Source organism: Thalassophryne amazonica, chromosome 13 (assembly GCF_902500255.1).
Source record: "Thalassophryne amazonica chromosome 13, fThaAma1.1, whole genome shotgun sequence".
In the NCBI taxonomy this organism is placed as follows: Eukaryota; Metazoa; Chordata; class Actinopteri; order Batrachoidiformes; family Batrachoididae; genus Thalassophryne; species Thalassophryne amazonica.
The window spans coordinates 94375211-94400096 of NC_047115.1; the positions used below are offsets into that span (position 1 = coordinate 94375211).

Below are 24886 nucleotides of genomic sequence, written 5' to 3' on the forward strand. Positions count from 1 at the left end.
CCAGACCTGAACTCAATAGAAAATCTTTGGAGGGAGCTGAAACTGTAAACCTGAAAGTTCTAGAGAAGATCTGTATGGAGGAGTGGACCAAAATCCCTGCTGCAGTGTGCAAACCTGGTGAACAACTACAGAAAACGTTTGACCTTTGTAATTGCAAACAAAGGCTACTGTACCAAATATTAACATTGATTTTCACAGGTGTTCAAATACTTATTTGCAACAGTAACATACAAATAAATTATTAAAAAAATCATATATTGTGATTTCCGGATTTTTTTTTTTTTTTTTAAGATTGTCTCTCACAGTGGACATGCACCTAAGATGAAAATTTCAGACCCCTCCATGATTTCTAAGTGGGAGAACTTGCTAAATCGCAGCGTGTTCAAATACTTATTTTCCTCACTATATATATAATTTATTTTTATTTTTTTTTCCTGGCCGCACTGATTATTTGATGGAGGTAGAAATGAATTTGTTTTCTATACCCCATTACTCCAATTAAGGGTTGTGACTGGGCTGGAGCCTACCCTAGGAGTCATATGACGTGAGGCAGGGTACATCCTGGAGAGGGCGCCAGTCTGTTACAGCGCCACATACAGACAAGCCAACACATTCACATGCACACCTACGGTCAATTTAAAGTTTCCATTTCACCTAACGTGCATGTCTTTGGATGTGGGAGGAAGCCAGAGGACCTGGAGAGAATTCACACAAACAAGCTGCTGAGAGGCAATGTGCCAAACACTAAGCCACATGGTGTCCACAAAAATAAACTTAAACGTTTTATTTCTATTTTTATTATTTCTGAATTAGACTTTTGTTATACTTGCATCATTTTCATTCTCCATAGAATTTCAGAGGTTGGAGGATCTTTAGGTACAAGGATCTGTCAGAAAGGAAAAAAAAAACCCTGAGCTATTCCTCAAATGGGACACAGTTCCTTCCTGTTATACTGAGTGCATTATTTAATATTCTGATCTGTGACTAAAGCACACTAGCTCAACTGTGGGCAGTGTTATGGCCAAAATATACAGATTTTTAGGTATTTTTTAAATGTGAAGTTCAAATTCAAATATGTATTTAATGTTGGGGATCTAATGTTTTGGTTTTATGTGTTTTTGTTCTGATTTTTTTAGATGGAGGGCAAAAGACATTGCACTTTGTCAAAATGAAACAATATTGTGTCAAAGTTGGCAACAATCAGTGTGTCTCACACAGCTGATCAGTATCGCGCCCAAGCACTTTTACCCACCAAGTCCAGGGCTCAGGTCAGCTGGACCCAGGGGTGGTACCATCAGTGTGATCACTAACTGCACCGGAGCTCAGATCTCAAACGTCTTGATGTTCACCCTTCATTCAAGAACATCTGGGCTAAAACAAGGTGGCTTTCTCACCTTATGGATGAATGTGATTGAATTCCTTCTTGCATAATTTATTCAGAGGGGGCAGGTTTTATATGAAGTAGGGTAAAATAATTACTACCAGCGTTCCTCTGTGAATTTTGTCCTTGTCAGTCATTTTTACAGACTTGGCGCTCTTGTGCCAGTAAAGATTCTGGTGCCTTTTACCTTTTCTCCAAAACTATCCATAGAAATCACTTCAGGTTAGATTAATCCTGTTGTTCCTTTCACGGTGCATCTTTGGACCTCCTGTTCTAATGAGTGCATATGGAGTGCACTGCACGGAGCGCACCATCTTAAAGCCAGACAAAGTGATTCTAGAAATGAATCCATTCTGTTGCAAGGGCTGAGAACTCAGAAGATAAGTGCAGGAGACTAGGTCAGTATTTTATTTTTTTTTTTCGTTTGAAGGGCTAAGGCTGCCTGGACGGTGAGTTGTCACTCCCGTCTCATTTATAGTTTCACTATTCTATACAAATTGGCCAAAGTATCACATTATGACCACCTCATATAAAATTAACCTCATCTGAATGGGGCAGAACTCAGTCATGCACTTTATCAAAACCAAAAGAACATGCTGAGGTGACAAACGTGCTCGCATCATGTCGTGGAACATAAGCGCAGACCAGTGAGGACTATTGGACTCTCAGGCACTGTATCGGGCAGTCAGGCCTAGTGTAAGTGGTTTTGGGGGGGCGGCAGGTCACTGTCTTTGAGAGCTTCCATGTGATCAGCTGTGTAAATCAACTGTTGCTGCCAGATCAAAGCACCGCTGAAGGCAGAGCCGACATTTCTGTCCAGTGAGAATCCCACAATCCCTCACACTGAATGTTCCAGCCCCTCGTGTAAATACTTCTAACTCCCGCCGTCCCGTGCGAGTTGGATGCTTTTGTTTTATGTGCCTACATTCTTAAAGTGATGTGAAATGTTGACTTGTTGACTGAAGCTGCACCGACAGCTGGAAGTTTAACTTTCTTCTGTCTCATCGTGAGAACGAAGCAGTTTGATGTTCTACAGCCGACCAGGAGTGTTTTATTTAAAAGTACAACAAAGTGCACTTCATCCTGCACTGTCATCACTTTTGTTTTTGTAGATAGTCTTACAGCTTTCATGTTCAGTGAATAATTCAGACTGTTGTGCAAGAGAATTGTTTTAATTTTAACCATAAAATAAAACTCTGACCAACTCATCATCCTTTAATTTCATAATGCATGTTCACACTAACTCAGCCGTGTCAAAGAGCGCTACAAAAGTGTCCTAGTAAAGATGCCAAATGTTTAACCTTTTTAATACAAATGGCACAAGTTTCTTCATCTGTATACAATAAAAGTACATTTAAAAAAACGGGGAGCAGAATCAAAATCTAAAACTTGAAATGATTCGACTGGACGCTCACGGTCATCTCCTCCAGGTGTTAATGTGCCATCTGTTCAGGGTGGATCCCCGTGGACCTGTAGATCTCTTTAAGAATCAGCAATGCCGTGTCCTCAGATTCCCTTTAAAAAAAAAAAAAAAAAAACCCCAGTGTGAACAATTAACATCTGGTGGACAATCAGTTGCAAACAGGTTCTTTTAAAGGGATTATGTTGAGCAAAACAGCTTTTAAATTTACATTTTATAGAGAAACATGAACATTTTCAACATCCTCCAAATTGTGCAAGTGTTTTAGTAAAAGTCAGGCATATATATATATATATATATATATATATATATATATATAAAATTTGAGGCCCCCGTGGAGCTCTGACTGTGCTGCAGGATTGAACATCAGGTTTACAGGTCAGAAAAAAATCCTGATACAGCAGGCAACAGTCTGAAGACTTTTATAACCCTGTCAGTTTGCAGTCACCCTCAGGAAGCTGAAGCGTGACGGACTGCTGAAAGTATTTACAGCATTTCACTTTTTCCACATTTTATGTTACAGCCAGTCTTATTCCAAAATGGATGAAATTCATTTTTTTCCTTAAATTCCACACACAATACCCCATAATGACAATGTGAAAAAAATTTGGCTTTTGCAAAATTATATATATATATATATATATATATATATATAAACTAAGAACTCACATGTCCATAAGTATTCAGTCTTTGCCATGAAGCTCAAACTGAGCTCAGGCACATCTTGTTTCCATTGATCATCCTTGAAATGTTTCTACAGCTTAATTGGAGTCCACCTGGGTTAAATTCAGTTGACTGGACATAATTTGGAAAGACACGCACCTGTCTACATAAAAGGTCCCACAGAACACAAACCAAGCATGAAGTCAAAGGAATTGTCTGTAGACCTCTGACAGGACTGTCTCAAGGGACAAATCTGGGGAAGGGGGCAGAGACATTTCTGCTGCTTTGAAGGTCCCAATGAGCACAGTGGCCTCCATCATCTGTAAATGGAAAAAGTTCAGATCCACCTGGACTCTAGAGCTGGCCACCTGTCTAAACTGAGCAATCGGGAGAAGAGCCTTAGTCAGGGAGGTGACCAAGAACCAGATGGTTACTCTGTCAGAACTCCAGCATTCCTCTGTGGAGAGAGGAGAACCTTCTAGAAGGACAACCATCACTGCAGCAATCCACCAATCAGGCCTGTATGGTAGAGTGGCCAGACGGAAGCCACTCCTTAGTAAAAGGCACATGGCAGCCCACCTGGAGTTTGACAAAAGGCACCATGCGAAACAAAATTCTCTGGTCTGATGAGACAAAGATTTAACAGTGAAGCATGGTGGTGGCAGCATCATGCTGTAGGGATGTTTGGCAGCAGAAGGAACTGGGAGACTAGTCAGGATTGAGGGAAAGATGAATGCAGCAATGTACAGAGACATCCTGACCTCAGACTGGGGCGACGGTTCATCTGTCAGCAGGACAATGACCCTGAGCACACAGCCAAGATATCAAAGAAGTGGCTTCAGGACAACTCTGTGAATGTCCTTGAGTGGCCCAGCCAGAGCCCAGACATGAATCTGATTGAACATCTCTGGAGAGATCTGAAAATATCTGCACCGACGCTCCCCATCCAACCTGATGGAGCTTGAGAGATGCTGCAAAGAGGAAAACTGCCCAATCATATTCAAGAAGACTTGAGGCTGGAATTGCTGACAAAAGAGCATCAACAAAGTATTGAACAAAGGCTGTGAATACTTATACAGTAGAGTTCAGAATAATAGTAGTGCTATGTGACTAAAAAGATTAATCAAGGTTTTGAGTATATTTTTTATTGTTACATGGGAAACAAGGTACCAGTAGATTCAGTAGATTCTCACAAATCCAACAAGACCAAGCATTCATGATATGCACACTCTTAAGGCTATGAAATTGGGCTATTAGTAAATAGCCCAATTGATACTAAATAGCACAATTGATGTACACTCAACAAAAATATAAACGCAACACTTTTGGTTTTGCTCCCATTTTGTATGAGATGAACTCAAAGATCTAAAACTTTTTCCACATACACAATATCACTATTTCCCTCAAATATTGTTCACAAACCAGTCTAAATCTGTGATAGTGAGCACTTCTCCTTTGCTGAGATAATCCATCCCACCTCACAGGTGAGCCATATCAAGATGCTGATTAGACACCATGATTAGTGCACAGGTGTGCCTTAGACTGCCCACAATAAAAGGCCACTCTGAAAGGTGCAGTTTTATCACACAGCACAATGCCACAGATGTCGCAAGATTTGAGGGAGCGTGCAATTGGCATGCTGACAGCAGGAATGTCAACCAGAGCTGTTGCTCGTGTATTGAATGTTCATTTCTCTACCATAAGCCGTCTCCAAAGGCGTTTCAGAGAATTTGGCAGTACATCCAACCAGCCTCACAACCGCAGACCACGTGTAACCACACCAGCCCAGGACCTCCACATCCAGCATGTTCACCTCCAAGATCGTCTGAGACCAGCCACTTGGACAGCTGCTGAAACAATCGGTTTGCATAACCAAAGAATTTCTGCACAAACTGTCAGAAACCGTCTCAGGGAAGCTCATCTGCATGCTCGTCGTCCTCATCGGGGTATCGACCTGACTCCAGTTCGTCGTCGTAACCGACTTGAGTGGGCAAATGCTCACATTCACTGGCATTTGGCACATTGGAGAGGTGTTCTCTTCACGGATGAATCCCGGTTCACAGTGTTCAGGGCAGATGGCAGACAGCGTGTGTGGCGTCGTGTGGGTGAGCGGTTTTCTGATGTCAATGTTGTGGATCGAGTGGCCCATGGTGGCGGTGGGGTTATGGTATGGGCAGGCGTCTGTTATGGACGAAGAACACAGGTGCATTTTATTGATGGCATTTTGAATGCACAGAGATACAGTGATGAGATCCTGAGGCCCATTGTTGTGCCACACATCCAAGAACATCACCTCATGTTGCAGCAGGATAATGCACGGCCCCATGTTGCAAGGATCTGTACACAATTCTTGGAAGCTGAAAATGTCCCGGTTCTTGCATGGCCGGCATACTCACCAGACATGTCACCCATTGAGCATGTTTGGGATGCTCTGGACGACAGAGTATACGACAGCGTGTACCAGTTCCTGCCAATATCCAGCAACTTCACACAGCCATTGAAGAGGAGTGGACCAACATTCCACAGGCCACAATTGACAACCTGATCAACTCTATGCAAAGGAGATGTGTTGCACTGCATGAGGCAAATGGTGGTCACACTGACTGGTATCCCCCCCCAATAAAACAAAACTGCACCTTTCAGAGTGGCCTTTTATTGTGGGCAGTCTAAGGCACACCTGCGCACTAATCATGGTGTCTAATCAGCATCTTGATATGGCACACCTGTGAGGTGGGATGGATTATCTCAGCAAAGGAGAAGTGCTCACTATCACAGATTTAGACTGGTTTGTGAACAATATTTGAGGGAAATGGTGATATTGTGTATGTGGAAAAAGTTTTAGATCTTTGAGTTCATCTCATACAAAATGGGAGCAAAACCAAAAGTGTTGCATTTATATTTTTGTTGAGTGTAGATAGGTTTTTTTTTTTTTGGATTAACGTGTTCTGCATTTGCTCGCGTTGCCTTAATCTGGAAGTGTTGCGACCTATCAGCCCCTGTACATCACGGTGGGATGCTCATGGTTGTCATTAAACTCAGTGGAGAGGTCCTAAGGTCCTGAGACTGATGTGGTCCTCCAGCTTTATGCAGTCCAACCCAGGAAAACCTATGAAGAAGCTGAAACATCCTGAAAGGGAAGATTATCTAAAAAAAAACCCTTCGATAAACAAGGATCTGACATTCCAGTGATTCAAGAACACTTTCCAATGCCATGTTAAGAATTATGACGGCGCACTGAAGGACAGCGGCAACTTCAAAGACACTAACTAGGCTCAACTCAGTACAGTAGCTTCTGTTGTGGGGTAACCTGTATGGTATCACCTCCCAACTTCAACAGCCTTTCCCGCTATATGAATGTCCAATGACAGTGGAATCAATGGAGAGACCCTGTAGCAGATTTGTGTGAGATCTGGCTGGGTGTTCGCCCAGGTCAGCCAGCACAGCAAGCCTTCCAATAAGCCACCAGAGCAGTTACTACTACTACTACTACTGTCTGAGGTGGGAAAGACAGACATGCTAATAACACCAAGTGTGACATGTACAGTAGTGTTCAGAATAATAATAGTGCTATGTGACTAAAAAGATTAATCCAGGTTTTGAGTATATTTCTTATTGTTACATGGGAAACAAGGTACCAGTAGATTCAGTAGATTCTCACAAACCCAACAAGACCAAGCATTCATGATATGCACACTCTTAAGGCTATGAAATTGGGCTATTAGTAAAAAAAAAGTATAAAAGAGGGTGTTCACAATAATACTAGTGTGGCATTCAGTCAGTGAGTTTGTCAATTTTGTGGAACAAACAGGTGTGAACCAGGTGTCCCCTATTTAAGGATGAAGCCAGCACCTGTTGAACATGCTTTTCTCTTTGAAAGCCTGAGGAAAATGGGAAGTTCAACACATTGTTCAGAAGAACAGCGTAGTTTGATTAAAAAGTTGATTGGAGAGGGGAAAACGTATATGCAGGTGCAAAAAATTATAGGCTGTTCATCTATAATGATCTCCAATGCTTTAAAATGGACCAAAAAACAGAGACGCATGGAAGAAAACGGAAAACAACCATCAAAATGGATAGAAGAATAACCAGAATGGCAAAGGCTCACCCATTGATCAGCTCCAGGATGATCAAAGACAGTCTGGAGTTACCTGTAAGTGCTGTGACAGTTAGAAGACGCCTGTGTGAAGCTAATTTATTTGCAAGAATCCCCTGCAAAGTCCCTCTGGCAAATTATAACCTCTTCTGCACGTCTTTTATTTAACAAAGAACACATCAACTGGCCTAAAGAGAAATGGAGGAATATTTTGTGGACTGATGAGAGTAAAATTGTTCTTTTTGGGTCCAAGGGCCGCAGACAGTTTGTGAGACGACCCCCAAACTCTGAATTCAAGCCACAGTTCACAGTGAAGACAGTGAAGCATGGTGGTGCAAACATCATGATATGGGCATGTTTCTCCTACTATGGTGTTGGGCCTATATATATCGCATACCAGGTATCATGGATCAGTTTGGATATGTCAAAATACTTGAAGAGGACATGCCCTTGAAATGGGTGTTTCAACCAGACAATGACCCCGAGCACACTAGTAAACCAGCAAAATCTTGGTTCCAAACCAACAAAATTAATGCCTCACAGATGTGAAGAAATCATGAAAAACTGTGGTTATACAACTAAACACTAGTTTAGTAATTCACAGGATTGCTAAAAAAGCAGTTTGAACATAATAGTTTTGAGTTTGTAGCGTCAACAGCAGATGCTACTATTATTGTGAACACCCCCTTTTCTACTTTTTTTTTTACTAATAGCCCAATTTCATAGCCTTAAGAGTGTGCATATCATGAATGCTTGGTCTTGTTGGATTTGTGAGAATCTATTGAATCTACTGGTACCTTCTTCCACGCGTCTCTGGTTTTTTTGTTCATTTTAAAGCATTGGAGATCATTGTAGATTAACAGCCTATAATTTTTTGCACCTGTGTATAAGTTTTCCCCTCTCCAATCAACTTTTTAATCAAACTACACTGTTCTTCTGAACAATGTCTTGAACGTCCCATTTTCCTCAGGCTTTCAAAGAGAAAAGCATGTTCAACAGGTGCTGGCTTCATCCTTAAATAGGGGACACCTGATTCACACCTGTTTGTTCCACAAAACTGACAAACTCACTGACTGAATGCCACACTACTATTATTGTGAACACCCCCTTTTCTACTTTTTTTTTTTTTTTACTAATAGCCCAATTTCATAGCCTTAAGAGTGTGCATATCATGAATGCTTGGTGTTGTTGGATTTGTGAGAATCTACTAAATCTACTGGTACCTTGTTTCCCATGTAACAATAAGAAATATACTCAAAACCTGGATTAATCTTTTTAGTCATATAGCACTACTATTGTTCTGAACACTACTGTAATGGTGGTTTCCTTCACTCCTTCCAGCATTCATTCATTTTCTGCCGATTGTCCAGGTCACAGTGGCACCAAGCAGCTCAGTTCACACTTCCCTATCCTTGGCCAAGTCCTCTAACTCTTCCAGAGGGATCCTCCTGCATGTCCTGGGTCTTCACTGGGACCTCCTCACAGTTGGACACACCCGGAAGATCTCCCTTGGGTGACAGGCACAGGCATCCTCACCAGATGCCCAAACCACCTCAGCTGGTTCCTTTCAATGCAAAGAAGCAGCGGTTCTGCTCAGAGACCCTCCCAGAGAGTCAAGTGTGTCACCCTGTCTAAGACTGTAAGTCCAGATACCCGGTGGAGGAAGCACTTTTCCACTGCTTGTATCTTTCAGTCATTACCCAAAGTTGATACCCACAGGTGAGGATACGAGTGTAAATCAAGTGGTACATCACTTTCTGGCTCAGCATGCTCACTCAATTTCTGAGAACGGACTACTTGACACAGATTTACCACGAAGTACCATGCGATTTTTTATTTCTTAGTGATTGATGTAAATGAAGTCAGAGACATATTCAGTGACTTGGAAATGTGCATGTATCCATCCCTTGACTTGTTTAAAGGAAACTGTCTGCAGAAGTGATGATTTAAAGCTAATATTTAGAATAAATTGCGCCGTCCCAACTTTTTCTGGAATGTGTTTCAGGCCTAGATGTGTATAAAAAAAAAAATAAAAAAAAAGAAACAGTTTAACACACAAAACATGAGATATTTTAGGTTCATACTGTCTGCAATGAAACATCAGACAAAGTGAAATGTGAGGATTGTCCCATCTTTGTCTGATGTGGGTTTGTGTGTCAGTGTTGTTCTGTACCAATAGCACAGGTGACTCTGAAGTGCAAACAGGTACTCGTTGAAACTCTCAATGGGCTTCTCCTGCAGGACGTAGTCGATGCGACTGCCTCCATTCAACATCCCGATCTTCACCTGAGGCTCCTCCTCTTTCTGGGGTTCAGGGCTCTCTGAGATCTTATGCTCTGGAAAAACAAACCGCAGGTAAAAATCTCAGTACAAAAACTAATCCAATCAGGAGGTTTAAAGCAAATTCACCTTCTCGTGCTTGTTTTTCTTGCTCTTCAATCTGATTGGCCACGATGGCCAGTTCGGCCTGCAGCTGAGCAGATGAGGTGTGAGCTCGCGCAAACTCGTTCAGCGTCTGCCAGGCGCTCCTCAGAGAACTGATGAAGCCGTGCTTCAGGTCAGAGCCCATCCTGGACAGACTGTCCTTCAGCTCTGCAACAGACACAAGCAGAACTAAAACACACTCACAGGAAGCACCCGCGGTCTTCAGGCAGCAACACACTGAAAGCTCTCCCTTTGGAAATGGGCATCTGCTGTGGAAAAATACTTAAGGGCTATTTATTTGAAATGTGTGAATCCATGAAGAAGAAGAAAAGTATATGAGGGGGTGGGAGTGCATCCTGACTCTTTAAGATGTTTTATGAACGCCAGCATCTTTTATCACTTGTGCTAAATGAGAACAGAGCGCGTGCAGCTGCCTCCATTTAAAAACAAAACAAATTCTGTGTTCTTTTCACAAAGACCTTTTCAGGCAAATAAATGGAGTAAAACCTTCAGCTTCACAGAAGGAGAAGCTTATTTACACTGTTTCTATCAGCAGTAAGCTGATTGGTCAAAATCTATCCCAATGCAGACAACAAAAAACCTTGTCTGTGACAGCAGATGCTATGGTCCTGTCAACGGTGAGTTCACTGTAAACTAGTCTAGCTAGGTGTTTAACGTCATAGAAATAAAGCCCGCGAGAAACAAAGGAGTGTTAATGTGAGCGGCCGATGTTTTACAAAGTCATGGTATTTTTAGCTACAAACACTGTTTTTCTGGTAAAATGCTTTGAAATCATGAAGGCACTGAAAAGTGACATTTCATTGTGGGTAGTATCTGTGTAAACTGGAAAGAGGAAACATTTCCTTAAATGTGGCATCGATACATCATGAACCAGAATACTGATCTGAACTAGAGCCCGACCGATATATTGGCCGGCCGATATTATCGGCTGATATAGGCCCTTTTCAAAGTACTCACAATCGGCCGAAATTTTGCCAATAGAACGCGAATAATTTCTCATAAACAGAACAGTTACTGAAATAATGTTTGTGTCGGCGATGTAAAATGTCCTTGCACCGTTTGTCCAGTAGATGGAGCGCTGACTCCATTCAACAGAGCTGCTCACACCCCTGCTTAAATGTGTTCATCACTGACCCCCGTAGTTCACCATCACACTGCACTGATCGGCTGACAAAAGCATAAAAGTTTATAAGGATGTTGTTTGTAATACGTTTGCGATTACATTCACCCCACATTTCTCCCGTTTCAGTTCAACTCAGTGTGATTAACTCAGTTTGTGTAGTAATGTGTCAAATGTGCTTCATTGCGTCGGCCACACTTTTTATTAAGCCCACTTTGTGTAGACCTTATTTCTAGCATGAAAAACTTTCGTTTCCTGCTAAGAGGTTGATACATTCAGACCATACACTGGTCGTCCGGAAGGGTTCTGGGAATTACTGCCATTCGCCATTAACCCTCTGGGGCCGACTCCATCGTATACGATGGCTGGGACCAAGCTTTACTAAATTGTAAATAACTTTTTAATGATATGAGATAGAAACTTACTTTTTTTTTTTTTGCTAAAAAGTTAACTCCGCGGACTTTCGATCCACCATCGGCCATCTTGGTACTCCTCATAGAAGATGCGTGATGACGTGCGCAATGTGAGTGTCCAATCGGAATTGGTTCTCCATCACATGGTTTTCCAAAATCCAATCGTAGGGCAGATTTACCTCACGTGATATGGCAAAGATCTTTTTCAGGAGTGATGTCTTACTAGTTGGCCCGTTTGAATAACCCCCCAACTGCTCCAATTGCATTTTTGCATTTTTTGAACTTGAAAATTCTTCTCTGTTATAAAGTTAATCAATATGAGGACAAAGCTTCAGCTTTTAGCTCATACCTTTTTTGTTAAGGGTCCAAAAAAGAACATTTTATTCATAAAAAAAAAAAAAAAAAAAAATACCGGCTGATTTATCGGCTATCGGCAAATCAGCCGATTTATCGATTAGCGGCATTTTTTTCATCCAAATATCGTTATCGGCCTCAAAAAATCCATATCAGTCGGGCTCTAATCTGAACTGTCGGAAAACAACTTGTTAATACCAGACAAAAAAGGCTAGTCATTTTATTTTATTTAACCTTTATTTATTGAGATCAAGACCTTTTTTGCAAGAGAAACCTGGGCAATTATAAACTTTCCAATCCATCTAACCTGCATGTCTTTAAATGTGGTAGGAAGCCGAGCACCCAGAGGAAACCCACACAAACACGGGGAGAACTCCACACAGAAAGTACACAGGTGGGAATCAAACACATGAACCCTATTGCTCCCGGTGTGTAGTGAGCGCCTTGTATGGCAGCACCAACATCGGGGTAAATGTGATGCATAATTTTAAAGTGCTTTGAGCGTCTGATGCAGATGGAAAAGCGCTATATAAATGCAGTCCATTTATGAACGTCTTGCTATGAGGCAACAGTGCTAACCACTAAGCCATCATGCTATTACATGTAATGCTTTCTTTTCTGTTTTGAGATTTTTTTTTTTTTTTCACTCATGCAGAAAGAATCCAAACTGTAGTGCACTGATCCATTTGATAAAGACTATCTGATGGACAGAAAAATGTCTTGAAAGACTGTCCTCAGTCTCACCTTAGATTTGTTTGAAGATCATCTATCCTGAAATAAAATATAATTTGCCAGCATATTATAGGGTGCAGAGCCTATAAAGGGCAGAAGGGCTTTAAGTTCACCGGTTTCAGGGTCTGAGGTACAGGTGTGACATGCAGTGCAGCGTGTCTATTGTACCGAGGTGAAGCCTCTTCCTCCCTTTGTGATGTGGTATCAGAACAGGCTTCAGGTCCAGGTCTGGTATTATCATTGGCTCAATCCGATACGCCACCGGGTCCAACTGAAAGAAAGAGGACCAGAAACCAATCAGATACAGAGATCAGCTCAACAGTGAAAACAGGACTAATTCTTTCTTCTTCTTCTTCTTTTATTGTGAGGAAGCTTGGAGAGCTGCTTTGTAAATGACTACAAACCATCAACAGAAGCAACAGCAGAAAAAAATACACACCAGGGCTAAGCACAAGAAAATTAAAATATTAAAGAAATAAGTCTCTGCAAAGACCATTTCATTTCATGCCATTTTTCTCATCATGGCGTAACAAATTAATCAATTTAAACAAGAAACTTTAAAAATGACACATTACATACTATCTTGTTAAAAGACAATTTTATGAAACACACAGACAGGGGCGGGGGGCAGGTAAACCAATTCCGAATCAAAATCCAGGGGTCAAGTCCAAGGGATCAAGTTTAGGGGATCACGTCCATGGGATTCTCAAACATGGAAAAACTTAAATCATGAAAACAAGATGTTTCATCATTTTCTCATGATAACACATCAAAGGTCCTGATAAAAACAAAGATTTTACAACGACAAATGATTAAGGATTAAAGTTCAGACAAATGGATCAAAGACCAGCAATCAGGGCTGAAGAGGCATGGTCGGGCACAAAGCTCCGGATTTGGGCAACAGCAATAACAACAACAATAATAATAATGATAATAATAAAATAGCATAATTCTAGCAATAGGCTACTGGAGTGGACTGAGGTTTGGAATTTGGTTTAGAACTTGAGGGGAACTGTGGGGCTAGATGGAGGTATACACTCTACCAGGTGCCCTTTTGTTCTAATTGTAAAAGATCTTGTTATAAACTCACAACAACACAATATAAAAATGTTTAACAACCAGAACTCTCATTTGTCAAATTATGCATAAAAACTAAATTTTGTATGCGAGTAAGAACAAAAAAAAAGTGTGTTCATCAAAAGGGTACACCCCGGTTGTTCGCACATCAGTAAGTATCAGGTGTTGATAAATCCCGTGTTCTGAAGCACTGTGCTCGTGCACCTTCACGGTCATTTGCAAAACATCTTTACAAAAACTGCATGTTGCTTGTGTTCCTCACCAGAATAATGAGGAAAAAGAGTGAAGAAAACAAACTTGTGAAATGGAGACTTGAAGTGCTTGAACAACCCTCAGTGACAACGTTGAGCCTACAAGTAGTGTTGAATTCAGACATCGGAATCACTCATGGACATAACTTTAACAAGCTCACCACAAGAACCAACATAACACTTTCCAATGAACAGTCTAAGTAGATAATTTGTTATTGTTAGTTTTCCCAGAATCCTTTGTGGTCCTGTAACGACACCGCACTACTGTCTATATGAAGCTAAAATTCTCTCCTCATGAAATCCGAGCAACAAAAATAACATGGGCCAATTTTTAATATAAAATTGCAGGAGGGAAACTATTTTCTTTACAACTTGTAGTAGCAGGTGGAGAACAATGTGCTTGTTGCTGAGGTTGAAGTGAAAAGCTGCTGTTTAGTTCCCACGTAATACACACAAACACACATAATTACTATTTGTGTAAAAAAAGTGTGGATAACCGGCCCCGGCCCAAGGGGACCCGATACATCAGGTCGGGTTCGGACAAATATTTAAAAATGATAGTTGGGTTTGGTCGCGTCAACAACAAGGCGCTGAATGTACGGAACTTTTCCGAAATGATGATGTCACAGCCCTGGTTCTCGAAGCTCAGCTGCTCATAATGGATGTTGTTGTTGTTAATAGTGTAATTTAACATACTATTTCTTTGTCTTGGATCATTATTTGCATTTGTTTTTGTCGCTAGCAGAGTGATGAAGAGGCTACAAATAAATGGAGTGCTGTGACACCAATAAAATAATAATAATTGCAGAAAGGACTTTCAGTTTTTAAAATAAGTTACAGTATATTTTTCTTCTTGTTGACAACGGCTGAGAAATCAAATCAAATCAATTTTATTTATATAGCACCAAATCACAACAAACAGTTGCCCCAAGACGCTTTATATTGTAAGGCAAAAGCCGTACAATAATTACAGAAAAACCGCAACGGTCAAAACGACCCCCTGTGAGCAAGCACTTGGTGACAGTGGGAAGGAAAAACTCCCTTTTAACAGGAAGAAACCTCCAGCAGAACCAGGCTCAGGGAGGGGCAGTCTTCTGCTGGGACTGGTTGGGGCTGAGGGGAGAGAATCAGGAAAAAGATATGCTGTGGAAGAGAGCAGAGATCAATCACTAATGATTAAATGCAGAGTGGTGCATACAGAGCAAAAAGATGAATCAAGAGATGGTAATTCTTGATCGATTATTACTAATAGTATAGAATTCATTTTTATAAAAAAAAAAAAAGATGAGTACAGATTCAGCATTATATCAAAGGACAATGCATTTAGAGCAACTGAATCTATTTTCATATACTGATTATAATTTTCAAGACTTAGAAAACTAGACCCGGCTAATACTTTTTACTCTACATTTAATGTTTATTCTAAATATTATACTGTTGATTTTCTACATGCTATGACAATGAAGGAAAAACTGTCAATTATCCACTTTAACTGTAGAAGTATGTATGCTAATTTTAATGTTATCAAAGAATATATACAGCAGTTTGCACATCCATTTAGTATAATTGCTTTGTCAGAAACGTGGTTTAATGACGACAAAGGTATTGACTTTGAAATAGAAGAATATGAACTTAAGTATGTTAATAGGAAAAATAAAATAGGTGGAGGAGTGGCACTATATATTCATAATAGCATTAGGTTTAAATTAGTAGAGGATATGACTCTGGCTATAGATAATGTTTTAGAAGTTGTTACAATTGAAATCCATAATGATACGGAGAGAAATGTAATTGTGAGTTGTTTGTATTGGTCTCCAGGAACTGATGTAGAATTATTCATTGACTGTGTAGGAAAAATATTTTCAAAGAAGGAAAATAAAACTATGTTTATATGTGGAGATTTTAATATAGATATACTAAATCACACAAAGCACAAATGGACTAATGATTTTCTTAATATGATGTTTGGCATGAGCCTTTATCCGACTATAACTAGACCTAACAGGGTAACAGATCACAGTTCCACTTTAATTGATAACATCTTCACAAATAGCACTATGAATGACATTACAGGCGGCCTAATGGTCTGTGATATATCGGACCATCTACCAGTATTTATTATATATAACAACAAAATTACAGATTGTAGGGGGAAAAAAACACATCTATAAACGGGTTTGTTCGGAGGAAGCAATTAAATCCCTGAACAATGATTTAAATTCCCAGGATTGGAACTTAATTTACTGTGAGAAAGAGGTGGACAGGGCTTATAGTAAGTTTATGGAGATATTTATGGAATTATATGACACACACTGTCCAACTAAGAAATATAGTTGTAAAAAAAGATTTGTGGAACGTCCTTGGATGACCAAAAGTCTACAGAATGCTTGTAGAATGAAAAATAGTCTTTACAAAATATTTATTAAATTGAAAACTAAGGAAGCTGAAAGAAAATATAAGCTATATAAGAATAAACTAACAGAGCTATTAAGAACTAGTAAAAAATTATATTATAGAAAACAACTGGAAAAGGAATAAATGTGATACAAAAAAGGTTTGGGGAATATTAAAAGATCTTATGCAGCATGGAAGGAGAAAAACGATATATCCAGATTATTTTATTGAGAAGGATAAAGATAACTATGAGATGAGTGAAACTGTAAATCATTTTAATGATTTTTTTGTTAATATTGGCCTGGATTTGGCCAATAAAATTTCTGGTAAAGGTCCTGATTCTCCAATACTTATTAAGAGAAATAGAAATTCATTTTTTCTCTCTCCTGTAGATGAACTTGAAATTATTACTATTGTTAGAAAATTTAAAAGTAAATCTTCAACTGATTTTCAAGATATTAATATGATACTGGTTAAAAAAGTAATAGAAAGTATTGTCAAACCACTTGTATATATTTGTAATTTATCTTTTATAACGGGAAAATTTCCAAGCAAAATGAAAATGGCTAAAGTTGTCCCTCTATTTAAAAGTGGAGATAAACACATTTTTACAAACTATAGACCAGTTTCTTTACTCCCACAATTCTCTAAAATTTTGGAAAAGCTATATGATAATAGATTAGAGTCATTTATTGGAAAGTATGAAATTCTTAATGAATGCCAATATGGTTTTAGGAGTAAGCGGTCCACTTCAATGGCAGTAACTGAAACCATAGAGGAGATAACCAATACTATAGAGAGAAAGAAATATGCAGTTGGCATTTTTATAGACTTAAAGAAAGCTTTTGATACTCTTAATCATTCAATTTTGATTAAAAAATTAGAAATGTATGGTGTTAGGGGAGTTGCACTGCAATGGATACAGAGTTACTTAACGGAGAGAAAGCAGTTTGAGTTTACATCAAATAACTTGGAGATTTTATGCGGAGTACCCCAAGGTTCAATTCCGGGAGCAAAGTTATTTAATTTATATATAAATGACATATTTAATATATCCAAAGTGATGAGAATGATTTTATTTGCGGATGACACAAACATATTTTATGCAAATGAAAATTATAGTGAACTTACCCGTATTATTAATGAGGAATTGAATAAACTAAAAAGTTGGATGGACACAAATAAATTTTCTTTAAATCTAGATAAAACTAAAATGTTTTTCGGAAATTACAAAGTAAACTCTGAGATAAAGATATGTATAAATGGTGTTCAAATTGAAAGAGTATCAGAATGTAAATTTCTTGGTGTAATAATAGATGAAAAAATAAGTTGGAAAAAGCACATTAGATATATACAGAGTAAAGTATCCAAAAGTCTCGCAGTTATTAATAAAGTTAAATATTTGTTGGAGCATGATGCCCTTCGAGTGTTATATTGTACATTGATTTTGCCTTATTTAACTTACTGTATAGAAGTATGGGGTAACCACTATAAGAGTTCACTTCATCCCCTCGTTATATTACAAAAACGCGCAGATAGAATTTTGCATAAAGTAGGATATCTAGACCACACAAATGAATTGTTTATCAGGTCAAAATTATTAAAAATGACTGATTTGGTAAAGTTTCATACTGCATTACTAATGTTTAAAGCCAATAAAAATGAACTGCCATGTAATATACAGAAACTGTTCTTTAAGAGAGAAGGACAGTATGGATTGAGGGGATGTGGTAACTTTATAGTAAATTATGTAAGAACTACTCTGAAAAGTTGGCGTGTGTCGGTATGTGGAGTTAAATTATGGAATCATTTGGATAACCACATTAAATTGTGTGGAAACATTTATAAGTTCAAAAAGAAATATAAAGAAATTATGTTAGCACAGTACACAAACGAGTAAAAATGTTAATAGAGTTAGTAAGAAGTGTAGACGATTGCATAGACATTGAACAGTACCTGGTGTATGACATTATGTCAGTAATGATCAGGGTGCAAGACTATTTGTAATTGCTTAGAAGGTAAAAATGTGTTAAACTTTAAATGAATTGAAAATAATGGAATGCCATTGATGCAACTGTTAGTACCTAACTATATTCTAATGTAGATATAAAATGTAAATGTAAAATGTAAATATGAAATTGTTCTATTCTGTTTAGTTGTGTTATTTTCTGATTTCTATCTTATTTGAGTGTATTTAACTGTGGATGGTAACGGGTGTACGGTGTACGGGGTGGGCGTTTACAAGCTTTTGCTTCAGCCCATGCCCTTTCGGCTGCACCTAATTTGAGAAACTGAGTTATTGTTGTATTTTTCTTTTGTTTGTTTTTTATGTATGTTAGTAAGAGTTTATGTTGGTATTTTGTTTTGTTTATGTGCGTGCTGAATAAATTCATTCATTAATTCATTCAAGAGGTGAATAAAAAGAAACACTCAGTGCATCATGGGAAATCCCCAGCAGTCTAAGTCTATAGCAGCATAACTAAGGGATGGTTCAGGGTCACCTGATCCAGCCCTAAGTACAAGCTTTAGCAAAAAGGAAAGTTTTAAGCTTAATCTTAAAAGTAGAGAGGGTGTCTGTCTCCCTAATCCGAATTGGGAGCTGGTTCCACAGGAGAGGAGCCTGAAAGCTGAAGGCTCTGCCTCCCATTCTACTCTTACAAACCCTAGGAACTACAAGTAAGCCTGCAGTCTGAGAGTGAAGTGATCTATTGGGGTGATATGGTACTATGAGGTCCCTAAGATAAGATGGGACCTGATTATTCAAAACCTTATAAGTAACCTTATAAGAAATGCAGCAGGAGCACCGTATTATAACACAGAGGGACTTCTTTAAAAACGCTGCATTTATTAACAAGCAATGCTCACAATAAGGAATTCATTCATTCAACAGTGGAACTGTGTTCAGACCACAGAAAAAGTGAATAAAAAAATGACATAATATGCACACAACTTAAAAATCCAATCTGCCATAAGCCTACAGCATTCCATCAATATACAGCTCAATACTGTAACTACTTATATCTCTGGATTATACATCCAGTTTAATCTAGTCTGAAAAGGAGTGGGGGGAAGTAAAACTTATTTATTCCCACTCCCTTTTTCAACCACTTTAATCACTTCAACTTAAAGGACACAATCCGAATGCTACCGAACAATTTACATTTATAATATAGCAACACATAAAGCACAAAACTCATCTTTCTTCATCAGACACATATCTAGAGAAGATAATTTCTTTATATTGATATTCAAAGTGATTAATATTTGGACATTGTTTGAGTTCCTATGTCAGATTATTCCATATTTTAGGGCCACACATGGAGATACAGAAACCTTTCCTGGTCGTCCGAGCGCCAGCAATTTTAAAATAATACAAACCCCTTAGATTACATTTTCCCTCTCTCCGTGAAAAATTCTTGAATTCTGAAGGGCAGTTGCTTATTTTTCACTTTATACATTAATTGAATAATCTTAAATTAAATAATATCGTAAAGTTTTAATATTTTCAATTTAGTGAACAATGAGATGGTGTGGTCTCGATAACCTGCATTATGAATTGTTCTTAATGCTCTTTTTGGAAGAATGAATAATGGTTGCAATGTAGTTTTATAATTGTTGCCCCAAACTTCAGCAACCAATGAACAATACAGAGTATGTAGTGCTCTGCAATCAAGAACATACTTTGCTTTATATAATACTACAATACGTTTTCATACTTTCTTTTGAATATGTTGAATATGACATTTCAAATTAATTCTTTCATCAATGACACCTAAAAACGTATTCTCTTTGACATGTTCTATGTTTACCCCTTGTATATTTAACAGATACTGTATCTTTTTAAAATTTCCAAATAACATTATTTTAGTTTTAGACAAATTTAATGATAATTTATTAATATCAAACCATCTCGAACTTTATCATTTCAGTTTCTAAATCAGATAATACAGTAATTGTTGCAAATTTTCTCCTGAACAAAGCAGGTTTGTATCATCTGCAAAGAGAACAGCTTTAAACAAATCCAAAACGTTGCACAAATCATTGATGTACAAAATAAATAATTTTGGTCCCACCACAGAACCCTGGGGAAGCCCACAAACAATGTCCAGATATGAAGAACAGTAGTCCCCAAGTTTAACAAACTGTTTCTGATGTTTGTAAGTAACTTTTAATCCAGTGCTAATCCACTGTTCTACCACTAGATGCTGCGCATATACTTAGACGCATTCTTAAGTACAAGTCAGTAAATTCCACACCACATAGAAATGTTTGTACGCATGATTCACACGCAAATCTGTGCATATGATATGAACAGATGGCCAATGAGGTCCCAGGAGGTTAGTAAGTTTTGAGTACCACATTTTCCAGAGTATAAGTCGCAGAGCCTCTCAAACTAGTAAAAAAAACAAAACAAAAAAAACAACATGACTTATACTCTGGAAAATACGGTGTCTGTAGGGTGACTTGCAGCATACCGGATGGTAAATATTGAAGAATCCTTTGCATGTGGGCAACTGATACGTGTCTTCAATTTTCTCCAGTCCTCGGACTGTAAGGTACATGCCGACTGGAGATCCTAAAGCGAAGAAATTCTCTAGCTCGAAGTCCAGGGTGTGGTAGACCACAGACACCTACACAGCATAAATGACAACTTCATTATCAGCAGTAAGACGATCCTTAAATGCTTCAGACAACACTTTTACCTGCCCTGTGCCAACTTCAAAGTAGTTGTAGTCAACATGGACGGAGGAGACTGTGTTTCCAACAGGAAGCTTCTTCACAGTGGGATCTGAGGAAGCTTCAGTAGCCTGTGGCCCCGCCAGGACCTCTTTGACCTCTCCTTTCTTTGCCTCTGCTGCCTGACGAGCAGCCTGTGGACACACAGAAACTACAACTTGGTCACTGGGGTCAGTCTGTCGGCTTCTCTCAAAAACAGATGAAGACCTCCTCACCTGCTTATTCAGCCTCTCATTGACCAATTTCACAATCTTTTTCCTGGGGCCCAGAGGGATTCCCATCTCTTTCAGGTCCTCAATCGTGCACATGAGCTGAAAGATGTGAACGTTGGTGAAATTCAATCAGCCATATCGAAAAGGCCGCAATTACTTCTGCAATTAATGATTTTCACAATTACTCTGTTAAATGTTGGAGTACACAGGAACAGGAGACCAGAACTTTAACCAAAGGGTTTTTAGCTTCATGACACAACTGCTGTTTCAAAGTGTAGTTGGGCCAGACTCTGACCCTTGGAGCATATTTTCCCCCAAACAAAAACCTGAGGTGAACTAGGGGCAGAACGATACACCTACAGTGACTCAATATCACAATACAAGTATTGATATTCATTATATCATTATGTCACTGTTCACGCTAATTATGTAGAAAGTAATATGTGGTGAATGTTCAACTTTAAAACCGATTCAATACAGATAAAATTCTCACAATGTGCGATGTATTGTTCACCGTTGATGTGAACGACACAAAATGTGGAAGAGAAAGGACATTAAATGCCCCCTGCCCCAAAAAGAAAAAAATTAGAAACTCTTCCCAGAAACCAAGACGTCTACGTGTTTTGTTTGGAAAACAGATAAAGAAAAAACATATCGTGCTTACTTTTTTACAACTACAACCCCAATTCCAATGAAGTTGGGATGTTGTGTAAAATGTAAATAAAAATGGATTACAATGATTTGTAAATCCTCTTCAACCTATATTCAATTGAATACACCACAAAGATGAGATATTTAATGTTCAAACTGATAAACTTTGTTTTTGTGCAAATATTTGCTCATTTTGAAATGGATGCCTGCAACACGTTTAAAAAAAGCTGGGACAGTGGTATGTTTACCAGTGTGTTACATCACCTTTCTTTCTGAAAAACACTCAATAAGCGTTTGAGCATATTTCACCCATATTGGCTTCTCTTCATTGGCTCCCTGTTAATTCTAGAATAGAATTTAAAATTCTTCTTCTTACTTATAAGGTTTTGAATAATCAGGTCCCATCTTATCTTAGGGGCCTCATAGTACCATATCACCCCAATAGAGCGCTTCGCTCTCAGACTGCAGGGTTACTTGTAGTTCCTAGGGTTTGTAAGAGTAGAATGGGAGGCAGAGCCTTCAGCTTTCAGGCTCCTCTCCTGTGGAACCAGCTCCCAATTCGGATTAGGGAGAGAGACACCCTCTCTACTTTTAAGATTAAGCTTAAAACTTTCCTTTTTGCTAAAGCTTATAGTTAGGGTTGGATCAGGTGACCCTGAACCATCCCTTAGTTATGCTGCTATAGACTTAGACTGCTGGGGGGTTCCCATGATGCACTGAGTGTTTCTTTCTCTTTTTGCTCTGTATGCACCACTCTGCATTTAATCATTGGTGATTGATCTCTGCTCTCTTCCACAGCATGTCTTTTTCCTGATTCTCTCCCTCAGCCCCAACCAGTCCCAGCAGAAGACTGCCCCTCCCTGAGCCTGGTTCTGCTGGAGGTTTCTTCCTGTTAAAAGGGAGATTTCCTTCCCACTGTCGCCAAGTGCTTGCTCATAGGGGGTCGTTTTGACCGTTGGGGATTTTCTGTAATTATTGTATGGCTTTTGCCTTACAATATAAAGCGCCTTGGGGTGACTGTTTGTTGTGATTTGGCGCTATATAAATAAAATTGATTTGATTTGACTAACTGTGAGTGTCATAATTGGGTATAAAAAGAGCATCCCCAAAAGACTCAGCCATTCACAAGCAAAGATGGGGCGAGGATCACCACTTTGTGAAGAACTGTATGAAAAATTTGTCCAACAGTTTAAGAACAATGTTTCTCAACGTTCAACTGCAAGGAATTTAGGGATTCCATCATCTCCTCCCAGATTGACGTGCCTGGAACACTTCCGTTGGGAGGCGCCCAGGAGGCATCCTTACCAGATGCCTGAACCACCTCAGCTGGCTCCTTTCAACGCGAAGGAGCAGTGACTCTACTCCGAGCTCCCCACAGATGACCAAACTTCTCACCCTATCTCTAAGGGAGACACCAGTGGTTCCCCGTTTTCCCCTCCTGAGGTGCCTCACGGTCCGCCAGAAGCACCTTGGTGCTGACCTAAAGTCCTTCTCCATGGTTGCTCCAAACTGCTGCCACACCTGCTGCTTTGCCTCCCCCACAGCAGAGGCTGCTGCCCTTTGGGCCCATCGGTACCTTGCAACTGCCTCTGGAGTCCTCTGAGATAACATATCCCGGAAGGACTCATTCAGTCGGACGGCTTCCCTGACCACCGGTGTCTACCATGGTGTTCGAAGGTTGTCGCCCCTTGAGGCACCTAAGACTTTCGAACATGGTGTTTGTTATGTTATTCGCTGATGGGCCCTACATCCAGGCCTGGCTCCAGATGAGGGCCCCGGGCTTCCTCCAGGCCGGGTCACATTTCCTCTACCTCGTTCTATCATGGTGTCTTTCACCATTCTTAGTCTGACCTCTCGCTTGAGACCAATTTGTCATGGGAGGCCCTACAGGAGCACAAAGGCTCTAGACAACACAGCTCTCAGGTTCATAGCGGCACACAAACCTCTCCATCACGATAAGGTGATGGTTCCCGGAGAGAACATTGTGTGAAATATAAATAAAAAACAGAATACAATGATTTGCAAATCCTCTTCAACCTATATTCAGCTGAATACACCACAAAGACAATATTTATATTTAATGTTCAAACTGATAGATTTTTTTGTTTTTGTGCAAATATTTGCTCATTTCGAAATGGATGCCTGCAACACGTTTGAAAAAACCTGGGACGGGGGGCAACAAAAGACGGAAAGTTGATGAATGCTCAAAGAACACCTGTTTGGAACATTCCACAGGTGAACAGGTTAACTGGAAACAGGTGAGTGTCATGATTGGGCAGTGGTGGGCACAATATAATGTGGCACACGAAGATAATGTTTTCATTATCGGATTATCTTTTTAGATAACTTTAAAAACCATTATCGGACTAATTATCTTCCGATAAATTTTTGTCCGATAACTTTTAGACCGATAATGTAGTAAAGAAAGTTGAACAGCAGCAAACATTTTAAAATTTAAAATCTGTTGAGCACCTACCTGTTAAAAGTTTTCTAACAGATGTATAGTTCTAACCTCTGCAAAAAGAAGAGAGCTACTTCCAGGAGAAACCACTCTATCCTCTGCAGGCAAAGGAGAACTGGTCACAAAAAAAAAAAATCATTTCCTTTAACACCATACTGATATGCAGTCAATATCACCCAAGTCATCCAGAGGCATACATTTTTAACTTATGGTTAAAATTTTAACCAAACTAATTTTGGAAAAGTTATTTAAAATTACTGTCATGTCTGAAGTTTTATAAAGTGAAAATATCAGATATATGTTTTAGTTTTAAAGTAATGTGCTAATTTTTAAGGTTTTAGTGAGCACATGCTGTGCCCAGCAGTGCATTATGGGTAGGATAGGGTAATCTCAGTACGTTCACGACATGGGAAATGCATTTCAGACACTCTGTTCAGGCTCCACGGACAACAGCATTAAACTCTAGTGCCCAAAACTCTCGT

General features: G+C 39.3%; 1 protein-coding gene across 1 annotated transcript in view; it reads right to left on the bottom strand.

The window, feature by feature from the left end:
• Window positions 1-407: 407 nt before the first annotated feature.
• Window positions 408-24886, bottom strand: part of sec23ip (SEC23 interacting protein) — a 51909-nt gene continuing 27430 nt past the window's right edge. Inside the window, exons 12-18 of the mRNA XM_034184642.1 lie at window positions 21296-21391; window positions 21047-21214; window positions 20819-20974; window positions 12790-12892; window positions 9967-10149; window positions 9731-9893; window positions 408-2896 (exon numbers count right to left, since the gene is read on the bottom strand). Of these exons, the coding sequence (XP_034040533.1) occupies window positions 2815-2896; window positions 9731-9893; window positions 9967-10149; window positions 12790-12892; window positions 20819-20974; window positions 21047-21214; window positions 21296-21391 (951 nt within the window). The 3' untranslated portion in view covers window positions 408-2814. The remainder of the gene's footprint in view (window positions 2897-9730; window positions 9894-9966; window positions 10150-12789; window positions 12893-20818; window positions 20975-21046; window positions 21215-21295; window positions 21392-24886) is intronic.